The sequence below is a fragment of the Vulpes vulpes genome, chromosome 2 (genome assembly GCF_048418805.1).
Source record: "Vulpes vulpes isolate BD-2025 chromosome 2, VulVul3, whole genome shotgun sequence".
NCBI classification, from domain to species: Eukaryota; Metazoa; Chordata; class Mammalia; order Carnivora; family Canidae; genus Vulpes; species Vulpes vulpes.
This window is the reverse complement of record NC_132781.1, coordinates 22,595,167-22,606,192: the sequence shown is the minus strand read 5'-3', so window position 1 is coordinate 22,606,192 and position 11,026 is coordinate 22,595,167. Positions and strand designations below refer to the sequence as shown.

The window sequence follows — 11,026 nt, the reverse complement described above, 5'->3', positions numbered from 1 at the left end:
GGGAGAGGGAGAAGCAGGCTCCCCACTAAACAGGGAGCCCCATGCAGGGCTAGATCCCAGGACCCTGGGATCATGACCTGAGCCCAAGGCAGATGCTTAATGAACTGAGCCACACAGGTGCTCCTGCTTTCTGTCTTTATAGTTCCACTCCCTTCATTAAAAAAAAGAAAGAAAGAAAGAAAGAAAGAAAGAAAGAAAGAAAGAAAGAAAGAAAGAAAGAAAATATTTTATTTATTTGAGAGAGAGCAGAGAATACAAGCAGGGAGTGGAGGTGGGGAGAGGGGCAAAGGGAGAGGAAGAAACAGACTCCTCACTCAGGGGGGTAGTTCCACCCCTTTTAGAAAGCCATATAAATAGAATCCTATAGCACTCAGCCTTCTGAATCTGGCTTCCCTCTCTAACCCTATCCTTTAACATCTAGAGCGATCTTTTCAAAATAGAAATCTGCCTGCTTCTCTGCGCCTCTGCTTAAGCCCAGAGAGACACCACAGGGTCTGGCCTCAGCCCATAGTTCCTGCCTGTCTGGACAGACAGGATGGATGGCTCTCAAACCTGGTTTAACCACCTGAGGGCTTGTCAATACCACACATTCCTGTGTCTGGGCCCCAGAGACTTGAGATTCAGTAGGTGGGGAGGGGCCCAGGGATCTGTTTTTTCTACAAGCCTAAGGAGATATGGCAGCAGGTGGTCATAGGCCACACTCAGAAACATGGCTGAGTTCGAAGCACTTGGCTTTCTCCACACCTGCTTGAGTTTGCCTGTGTGGCCTCCTCTCCTTCCTCAACCCCACTCTGCCTCCCTCATGCCATGTCCCCTCTCGCTAAGGGCTTTGGCACTTATTTCCTCATCATGAAAGGTACCCCCCTCCCCACATTCCCACCCACCCATCTTTACTTTCTCCCTATTCCAGTTTCCCCTCTGCTTGCTCCTCACTTCTACCAAGAAAGTTTTCCCACCTCTCTGGGTGAGTCATTCTCCCAGATACTTGTCACCTGTCATTTCTTATTTTTGTGTGATTCTTTTTTTTTTTTTTTTTCTTTTGAGAGAGAGGAAGGGCAGAAGGGGAGAGAGAATGGGAGAATCTGAAGCAGGCTCCACCACCCAGCAGGGAGCCCAACACGGGGCTTGATCTCACAACCCTGAGATCATGACCTGAGCCAAAATCAAGAGTCCATCACTTAGCTGAGTGAGTCACCCAGGTGCTCCCCATGGGATTCTTTGATTAACATCAGTCTCCCCAACAGGGCTGCATGAGGATAATGGCAGGGTCGGTTTTTCCTGCTCTTCACTATTTCTCTAGTACCAAGCATGGGGCTGGCATATAGTAGGTACTTAACAAATATTATCGAATGAAGGAAGGAATAATTGAGTGCATTGTCTCCTGTGCTTTGCAAAAGCTGCTCCTTGGCCCAAGTGACCCCTTCCCACTTTTTTTTTTTTAAGATTTTATTTATTTATTATGAGACACACAAACACACACACACACACACACACACAGAGGCAGAGACACAGGCAGAGGGAGAAGCAGGTTCCGTGCAGGGAGCCCAATGTGGGACTCGATCCAGGGACTCCAGGATCACTCCCTGAGCCGAAGGCAGGCACTGAACCGCTGAGCCGCCCAGCTGTACCCCCTCTCCCACTTCTTTGCTTGGTCCACTCATACTGGTTTTTCGAGGAAAACCCCATTTGGAGAAAGTGGAGGCTAAAGCCACTTCTTGACGATCCCCCCAGGGCAGACCTCTTATCACCCTGAAGACTGTTTGTTTACCCACCTGTCACCCACTTTAGGTTGGGAGGTGGCCACTGCCTTGGATCTCTGGCCTTCCAGGCTTGACCCTTGGGTTTGCCTAATGTTGAAGCAGAGAGCTAAAGTGATCGCTCAAAGGGGAGTCTTCTGGCACCTGGCCAGATCTTTCCCCAGATCACTCCTCTCACCATAAGACTCTGCCAAACCCCTTCGATTTCAGATGAAGCTGAGACCCCTGGACTTTGCAAAGATCAGCAATCATACCCTGGGTGCCTCTGAGGGCCAGGGTGCAAGCTGGGTGGTAGCACTGTGGCTGGCAATCAAGGGGCAGACCCTGTTGCTGGACACCCTTCTGGCTGGCTTCCCTCTTTTGCTGAGTGTTCCTTGCCCCATCAGGTGGGATCCAGAGGCGCAAGCAGCCCCCCTCGTGTGGCCTAGGAGCAGACCCCATTTGGTGAGGAGCATGAGGAAGAGTGAGCGCCTTATCCCCTCACCTTCCAGCTCCCAGTCCCTCCCTCCCACGTCACGAGGGCTCTAGATCTTTGCTCTTGAGGCTTCTCAGCTCCGCTGTCTTCCCCGCCTCTCCCCTGGCACCTGCTGCCGGGCTGAGAAGGGCAAAAACAATCCCAGCCAGAGTCGAGTGTCAGGGAGTCCCCGCCCCTCCTCCTAGGGTTCCTCCTCCCATGCTTCTCCCCCAGGCCCCGCCCCCACCTGCCCAAGATAATTTTAGTCTCCTTGGGCCAGGAGCCTGGACACACAGGGCTCTCCCTCCCCCAACCCTCACTTCTACTCCAAAGTCGGGACACCCTCCTAGCACCTGTAGAGAAGAGGGAGTGGATTTGAAATCAAGCCCAGGTATCTGGGGTCCCTAGACAGAACCAGACTTCGGACCCCGTGTCCTGCTACTCCTCCTGGGGCTCCTCCAGGTAAGGTGACCAAGATCGGTCCCAGCCGACAGCCTGCCCCCACCCCCAGCCGCAACAGGGCCCCAGGCTGTGCCCGTGTCAGGGCCAGGGGCTGGCAGGTCGCCCAGGTGGGCGGACGGGCGGCCGCCTGGCTCCCCCTCCTGTTCCCCACCCCCCCAGTGATGTCAGGCCAAGGGCGGGCGCAGGAGGGGGACAGGTAGTTAAGGGCCTGGCGTCTCCCTCCCTAAACCAGTGGCCCCAGCCAAGTGTTCCTACGTCCAGGGTCCAGGTAAGGACCCAAAGGGGGTACTTCATCTTGAGGGTGGGGGGCAGCGGCAGGTCCCGGGGTCACTATGGAAAGACCCCGCCTCCTGCTGTGTTACTCTGGCCGCCTCGCCTCCTTTCTCCAGTCTCCCGCATCCCGCCCCTACCTCACCATCTGCCCTGCCTCTCCCTGTTTTCATTCCCTGTTCTCATTTCCTCCCCTTTGCCGGCCTCCCTCTGGCCCCCGGACAAAAAGCAGCTGATGGGGATGGGGAGGGAAGATCCGATCCTCTCCTCCGGGAGACGCGGCTTTCCCGCTGAAATTAGCCCCTCCCCACCTGCCCGGGAGGAGAGCTAGGAGGGGGGGCCGAAGCCCGAGGGCTGCCCCGAGTCATTCCTTGCTCAGCCTCCTGGTACCCGTTTCCCAAGGCTCCCAAGACTGCCGTCCCCGCGGGGGTGGGAGGGTGGGGGTAGGGGGCGCCCCCAGGGAGGAGGGCAGCAGAGGAGAGGCATCCATCCTCTAAACTGCTAGAGCTCGGCCTCGGGGTTGTTTGCCGGCTCAAAACACCGGGTCCCGCCCTAGGAAGGGAAGGTGGGGGCGGGGCAGGCCCGGGGGTCCCTCCTGGCGTCGGGATGAGGCTCGGAGGCTCCAAGGCTGGGGGGCCGCAGCGCCGGGGGGCCTAGGAAGGTGTGTGTGCGCGTGTGGGGGCGGGGGGCAGTGTTTGGAGAAAGCCCCGAGTCTCGGTCTCCCCGACGCCCGAAGGGGATGGAGAATGCACCTGTCCGCCCTTGGCGGCCCCCCCCCCCCCGCCAAGAATGGCCCCTCTGGGTGGGCGCGTCCTGGACTCTGCTCCCCCCTCCCGCCCCCGGTCCTGCTGGGGAGCCCTCCGTGCAGGCAAGCGCCTGTAATGATTAACTCCGCAGGCGCAATCTAGCATTCTTCCCAAATTAAACTTTAAGAAAGCTCACCCCCCCCTCCTTTTCCCATTGGGTGTTTTTTCCCCAGAGTGAGGGAGTGGGCGGGGCCTCGGGGCCCTGGGCCCTCCCCTCGGCTCCGGGTCACCTGGGGGTTTCCCGCCTCCTCGCTGGGGCCCTCCGGCACCCTCAGAACCCCGAAGGCTGAGCCCTCCCTCCCCACTATACATCCCGCCGGGGGCGGGGCGTGGAGTGCTGGGCCACGCGGGGGCTTCCCGCCACCTGCTGGTCCCCAGCCCAGGCCTCGGCCGCGCTGGCCCCTCCCCCTCCCGGTGAGCGACCGAGGTGGCCTTGTTTTCTCTGGGCCCTAATACTGGGCCCTGCCACCCGCCCTTGGGGCCCGCCAGGTGGGGCAGGATTCAGGAAGTAAACAAGGAGACTGCAGGCCGGGAGGGCGGGCCGGAGGGTGGGGCCGCAGCCGCGGGGCAGGAGAGGCCGTTGGGGAAGCCTCTGTTTGGAGTTGTAGTGGGGGGGCTGATAGATTTGGGGGGTCGGTTTCTTCAACAGAAGCCGCTGGGCCTAGGGCCGCAGTTTGAAAGGTTCAGGTCTCTTGGGAGGGGGATCCCGACCCCGACAGCTAGGATCTGGTTCTCTTCCCATCCCATCTATTTGGTCCTGACCGCCCCATTCTCTTGCCTTAGAAGGGTCTGGAGGGCAAGGTGGAGGGATCAGGAGGCCAAACCCAAGCCTTCAGCGGCCCTCCAGCTCTCTAAGGCCAGACTCCCATCCAATGTTGATTTAAATCTACTCCGGTCACCCTGCCCAAACACTGCCCTGATTCCTCTTCCTTCTGGGATGGAGTGGGACCCTACTTTGGTGTCTGGCTTCCCTGCAGCCTCCCCCCGCCAACCCGCAGTCTTCCTGGAGTGAAGTCATCAGGACTAGTTGCCAGAGGAGAGATGGGATGGGAGTGGGGACATTGTGGCTTGTCGATATTCTGGTGTCTGTTGACGCTCACTGGTGGATGTGTCTTGCCCTTCCCCAAAGGACCCTGAGCCCCCTCCCTGCCACTCCCTCCTGGCCTTTCCTTGTCTGCCTGTCTGTGTCTGTCCTCTCAGGTGTCTTGCTCCTCCTGTACCTGTAGTACCCCTCTGGCCAGGACACTGCAGAGTGTGTTAGGACCCTCATCCCCCAGGGTTGATGTAGATGAGTCTTCTGGGCCCCCTGAGTCCTGGGTGCCAGGGGTGGGGCAACGCAGCAGCAGAATGAAAACCTGGTAGGCCCCAGACGGGATAGGGAGCACTGTGTGGTTTCTTTGGGTGAGTGAGGGCATCACTGGGAGGTCGGCTCTAATCCAGATGGGCCTTTGAATCCAAGCCAGGCCTTTTTCTCTCCTTGGGAGAGGGGGCTCCTGGGCTGGGTGGAGACTGAGGGACCCCAGGGCAGGTTGCAGGTCCCACCCAGACTGGAGGCGGGCCAAGGGTGGGGAGGAGAAGATGATGTCAGAGGAGCTGCGGGGGCCCCACATCTCTACCCCCCCACCTGTCCCTGCCCTGAGCCTCCCCCATTCCTCCCAGGCTGTCAAGGTTGGGGGCGGGAGGGGCCGGAGGTGGGTTGAGGCAGGGCTGTTTGTGTTTCTCCTAAGCCAGGAAGTCGTGCAGATGAGTCAAGGTTGAATAGAGAGCCCCAGGCAGTGCTGTCCCGCCCCACCCTGACTCACCTGTCCCCCAGATCCCCTCACTTAAGGGTCAGGGGCCTGCTCCACCCTGGAGGGTCATTGCCAGGTGCTGCAGGCTGCCTCAAGGCACTGGCCTAGGTCTCAGGTTCTCCCAGGTCCTCCCAGGTTCTAGCCCTGCCAGAGGGGTCTGTGCTGCCTCTGTCCCCAGTGGGCATCTTTGCCTCTGCTCTCCTGTCCTCACTTGTCCTCCTCTGCAGCACCTGTGGGTGCTAGGACGTGGGTGAGACTCTGGCCCTGCCCAGGAGTGCTGGGTGGCTCCAGACCAGTGGGTGGACAAAACAGGTGCGCCTCATTGGCACAGAGTCCAGTGCAGAGAGGGAGCCCTTCAGTCTGAAGGCGGAAAATCCAGGAAGGCTGCTCACAGGAGGTGACTCTGGCATTGGGGCTTCAGGAAAGTTGGGCAGGAGGAGGAGTCTGGAGAGGGCACGCAAGGTTTAGGGGCTGCTGGGGCAAGGGTCCCCAGGCTAGTCCTATCTGAGTCTGCCTCCTGCCCTCCTGGTTCCTGTCCTTTTCCACCTCCTTCTCCCCTTCTGGCCATCACTCAGCACTTGGACAGGCGTTGCCACAACAGGCTCTGGCAACCAGATCTGGCAATAAAGCACTGGAAAAACCCAGGGCAAAGCCCAGAGGAGTGAGTGTCCCATGCTCGGGGCAAGCTCAGAGACAGAGTCAGCCTCGACCGTATGTGGGTCATGGAGTCTGTTGGTGCTGCCCAGCTGGTGTGTGCGGGGGTACCCTCTTAGCTCTTCCCCTGAGCAATGTGGGGCCAACAGAAGAGCACTAGATTTGGAGTCAAAACACCAAAGTTCCACTCATTGACTCACCTGTGATGGGGGCAAGGATGCTTCCTTCTTAGGGACTTGATATCCCCTTCTTGTAAATGGGCTCATGGTACCCTTCCCCAAAGGTTCCAGGGAAACTCCAGTTAGAGGGGGAGCAGTAAGGTGCTGTGTCAACTCGGAGGGGTACCTTGACAGCGGTGTGAAGTCTGGAGGTCTGGGTCCACTTGGCCCTTCTCTGCAGGACAAGGGCACACGAGCAGCTGCTTTCAGTCGCCTTTTCTCCCTTAGATGTTATGGAGCTGGGTCTGTCTCCACCTCATCTCAGCAGCTCCCCAGAAGACCTGTACTTGGCTCCTGGGACCCCTCCTGGGACTCCCCCACCTCCCGATGCTCCTCTGCCTGCGGAAGTGAAGAGGTCCCAGCCTCTGCCCATTCCGACCAGCAGGTACAATGGGGTGATGGAGCTGAGGAGGGGCTGGTGGGGGTGGGGGCAGTCAGTGTTGGGTAAGTCAACAAATTCTCTCCCCATCCCCCACCTTGGGCCACAGGAATCTTCTTCGAGAGGAGGAGCTGCGGTCAACCTCTCTGCCTTCCATCCCCAACCCCTTCCCTGAGCTCTGCAGTCCTCCTTCACAGACCCCCATTCTTGGGGGGTCCTCTGGTGCAAGGGGGCTGCTCCCTCGAGATGCCAGCTGCCCCCATGTGAGTTGTCTTGGGAGAGAGAAGGCAGGGATATGGGGGTGCTATGGGACTGAGGCGGGTAGGGTGCCCCCTCCCTGGAGGGGGGAGGGGAATTCAGTCAGGAGTCCCTGAGGATATAGCAGGCAGGGGAAGGGAAATAACCCCCCTTCACCCTTCCTCAAGTCACCTGCAATTCCTGGGGTGCAGGTAGTAAAGGTGTACAGTGAAGATGGGGCCTGCCGGTCTGTGGAGGTGGCGGCAGGTGCTACGGCCCGCTACGTGTGTGAAATGCTGGTGCAGCGAGCTCATGCCCTGAGTGATGAAAACTGGGGGCTGGTGGAGTGCCACCCCCATCTAGCACTGGGTGAGTTGGGGTGCCAGGGGCTGTCTGGGCAGGGAGGCAATGCTTCACACTTTGGGCTAGGCAGGTGGCCCTCCTGGGAGGCCTGTCTGGTGTCCGCTGACCACTGCTTTCGGCCCTTGACTCCAGAGCGGGGCTTGGAGGACCATGAGTCCGTGGTGGAAGTGCAGGCTGCCTGGCCCATTGGGGGAGACAGCCGCTTTGTCTTCCGGAAGAACTTCGCTAAGTACGAACTGTTCAAGAGCTCTCCGGTGAGTGTGTGTGAAGGGCGTCTGGGCACTGGGACACCCGGGCCCCCAGCCTGACTCCTGACTCTTCCCCCCAGCACTCCCTGTTCCCAGAAAAGATGGTCTCCAGCTGTGTGGACGCACACACAGGCCTATCCCACGAAGACCTTATCCAGGTAAGGGGACACCCCCATTCCATGGCATATTCATGATTCCCCAGGATCGCCTATTGCTTTTTTGGTCCTCAAGCATTGTGCCTCCCTCTATGTGGTGGGGAGCCTCGCACAGTCCCAGGTGACTGGACAAGTCCCTCCTTCCTGGCTGAGTGTCAGTTTCTTGGTCTGTGAAATGGGACAATAAATGCATGTGGAACACCTTCTCTTCTGAAGCTGTGTGTGTGTGTGTGTGTGTGTGTGTGTGTGTGTCTCTCCCTTGTCTCCCTCTTGGCCTCTCACCCTCTTCCTGCTCTCTTCTGGCCTCAGAACTTCCTGAATGCAGGCAGCTTCCCAGAGATCCAGGGCTTCCTGCAGCTTCGAGGGTCAGGACGGAAGCTTTGGAAACGCTTCTTCTGCTTCCTGCGCCGGTCTGGCCTCTATTACTCCACCAAGGGCACCTCCAAGGTGAGGTCTTGAGGGTTGACAGCCTCTGCCCCTAGAATATCCCCTTCCCGGTCCTTCTAGGAGTTATCTGTTGTCTCTTCCCTATTGGAACTCCTGGATCTTTCTCCCCTTGGGACCTGAGACCCTCAGCTGCTCCTCTTTCCCTCCTGACTCACCTACCCTAGGAAGGTAGTGGGAAAGGCAGGTGGAACTGAATTTGAGTCCTGGCTCTACTTCTATTTGCTGTGTGACTTGGGGCACTTCTCTGCTCCTCTCTGAAATCTCCTCACCTGGCTTATGGGGACAATAGTAAGGGGATAGGGTCTGCCTGTAACAAGTCCTGCCTACTTGTTCCACATAGGACCCGAGGCACCTGCAGTATGTAGCAGACGTGAATGAGTCCAACGTGTATGTGGTGACCGAGGGCCGCAAGCTCTATGGGATGCCCACAGACTTCGGCTTCTGTATCAAGGTAAAGACCATGGCTGGGCCTGGGAGGGAATGGCAGGTACTCAGGGCCCAGGATACTACCTAGGGCTTCTGATCTCCATCTGGGATACCCAGACTCCTCTCCCTGCACCTTGCCCTGCCCCACAGAGGCAGGCACCTGGTCCTAATGGAAGATATGGGACCAGCCGGTTTCCTCTCCCTACAGCCGAACAAGCTTCGAAATGGCCATAAGGGGCTGCGGGTCTTCTGCAGCGAGGATGAGCAGAGCCGCACCTGCTGGTTAGCAGCATTCCGCCTCTTCAAGGTGGGACTCTGGGAGGGGCATGGGGGGCTGGCCCCACCCCCGGGGTCCTCTGGCATGAAGGAGGAATTATAAGTCTCCTCTCAGGAATGAGGGGGCATTGTAGCCTTGCTCTCTCAGTATGCCTGGTCCAAGGCCAGAGTCCTGGCTTTGGCTCCAGAAAGCTCCTTATCCAAGGCAGAGATACAGTCTTGGTCTTGGGAAGTTCTGGCATATGGGGGTTTCACAGCAGTTGCTCGACCTCAGGCTCTCTTTCTCCCTCCACCTGCAGTATGGGGCGCAGCTGTATAAGAATTATCAGCAGGCACAGTCTCGCCACCTGCGTCCATCCTGTGTGGGCTCTCCACCTTTGGTGAGTGCACAGGGGCAGTAGCTGGGAGTGGGCACCCAGGCCCCATCCTGGGGATACATGGGCCCTGTTCTGACTCTTCCCCATCCTATGCCATCTACAGAGGAGTGTCTCTGATAACACCCTGGTGGCCATGGACTTCTCTGGCCATGCTGGGCGTGTCATTGAGAACCCCCGGGAAGCTCTGAGTGCAGCTCTGGAGGAGGCCCAGGCCTGGAGGGTGAGGGGCCTGCACCCATCTGCATGTTTGTACGGGGGACCTCCTCTCCATGTGGTTTGAAGGGGTGGGGGCTGAGGAAGAGGGAGAGAGAGAATCTTAGGCTCCCAGCCTGGGGCTCGATCTCATGACCCTGAGATCATGATCTGAGCCGAAATCAAGAGTCAGATGCTTAGCTTGCTGAGCCCCCCAGGTGCGCCTCTCCAAGATGTGGGTTTCCATGGTATGGGAGAAAGAGAGGAGTAAGGCAGGTCCCCAGGTGTGGAAAGGGGCTCTATATTCTTGAGGTGCCAGGTAGCCCTCCAGTCATGTCCTGATCCCCTGTGTTCCCCATTGTTCTACAGAAGAACCATCGTCTCAGCCTGCCCACCCCAGGCTCTGGTACGAGCCTTAGTGCAGGTAGGTGAGCACCCAGCGTCTCCAGGGGTGGGGGCTGCCATGGCTTCTCTGAGCATTCCTGGTAGGGGTGGCTAGTATGGGGGGGTCTCCTCCTCAGAGTGACCACCCTTCTGCCTCCCCCAATTCCAGCCATCCACCGCACCCAACCGTGGTTCCATGGACGCATTTCTCGAGAGGAGAGCCAGCGGCTCATCGGGCAGCAGGGCCTGGTGGACGGGTAAGGGGCCGGGCTGAGCAGGCCAACAGATCCAGAGATAGGAGACACCCTGTGTCAAGGTGGCAGCTGTGTGTCCTCGGGTAATGTTGCCCTGTCTCCCGGCAGCCTGTTCCTGGTCCGAGAAAGTCAAAGGAACCCACAGGGCTTTGTCCTCTCTTTGTGCCACCTGCAGAAGGTCAAGCATTATCTTATTCTCCCGGTGAGTAATCCCTGTCCTCCTCATCAAGAAGCTCTCCAGCCCCCACTGTGTCTGGGGTCTCTTGCTCTCTCTTTTGTCCCTGCATGACCACTGGGGACCTCAGTCCTCCGGCCTCTTCCTGACCTTCCATCCCCTGTGGCTCCCCCCCCCCCCCAGAGTGAGGAGGAGGGCCGCCTGTACTTCAGCATGGATGATGGCCAGACTCGCTTCACGGACCTGTTGCAGCTCGTGGAGTTCCACCAGCTGAACCGGGGCATCCTGCCGTGTTTGCTACGCCACTGCTGTACTCGTGTGGCCCTCTGACGGCATGTGTCTCAGCCCGTTCCAGGCTGGCCACTGGTCCCTGTGCTCATAAAGTGGACTTGGAGGGTACAGAAGGTACGGACAGGCCCATGAATAACTGGAGGACAACTCTACTCCAGAGAGTTTTCTACTCAATCCTTTGCCTCCCTCAGGCAGAAAGTGCTCCCCCACCCCCAATCTCTCTCCTTAAGAAAAAGTACTTGGGGTGGCCCTCCCCTCCATGGAGCTCCTGGGCACTGCTCTGGGGCAGGGCACTATAGGAGTAATGGGGGCAGCCCAGGTGGTCTTAAGCCCCACACTTTGTACAGACTGAGAGGCCAGTTGATCTGCTCTGTTTTATACTTGTTACAATAAAGACTATTTTTTGATACA

The 11,026-nt window shown here is 58.4% G+C and overlaps 1 protein-coding gene across 4 annotated transcripts; it reads left to right on the top strand.

Moving 5' to 3' along the window:
* Positions 1-2,464: 2,464 nt before the first annotated feature.
* GRB7 (growth factor receptor bound protein 7) lies at positions 2,465-11,026 on the top strand. 4 transcript variants are annotated; one of them, XM_072747322.1, is made up of 15 exons: positions 2,465-2,673; positions 6,640-6,796; positions 6,900-7,053; positions 7,240-7,396; positions 7,523-7,644; positions 7,719-7,796; positions 8,103-8,240; positions 8,581-8,691; positions 8,875-8,973; positions 9,242-9,322; positions 9,423-9,539; positions 9,881-9,935; positions 10,065-10,152; positions 10,258-10,351; positions 10,508-11,026. In XM_072747322.1, exons 2-15 carry the CDS (start codon positions 6,645-6,647, stop codon positions 10,652-10,654), a joined length of 1,593 nt encoding a protein of 530 aa, XP_072603423.1. In that variant the 5' UTR covers positions 2,465-2,673; positions 6,640-6,644; the 3' UTR covers positions 10,655-11,026. The 4 variants fall into 4 exon arrangements, with proteins under 4 accessions (XP_072603423.1, XP_072603422.1, XP_072603424.1 ...); XM_072747321.1 differs by lacking the exon at positions 2,465-2,673 and adding an exon at positions 2,831-2,941; XM_072747323.1 differs by lacking the exon at positions 2,465-2,673 and adding an exon at positions 2,866-2,941 and having other exon boundaries at positions 9,423-9,568.

What these genes read in the sequence shown, in the direction of transcription:
- GRB7 (XM_072747322.1), top strand. Translation starts at nt 6,645, where the DNA reads ATGGAGCTGGGTCTGTCTCCACCTCATCTCAGCAGCTCCCCAGAAGAC. An exon ending in AACTGTTCAAGAGCTCTCCG is followed by an intron (nt 7,645 to 7,718) that starts GTGAGTGTGTGT and finishes TCTTCCCCCCAG; the next exon opens with CACTCCCTGTTCCCAGAAAA. An exon ending in ACTTCGGCTTCTGTATCAAG is followed by an intron (nt 8,692 to 8,874) that starts GTAAAGACCATG and finishes CTCTCCCTACAG; the next exon opens with CCGAACAAGCTTCGAAATGG.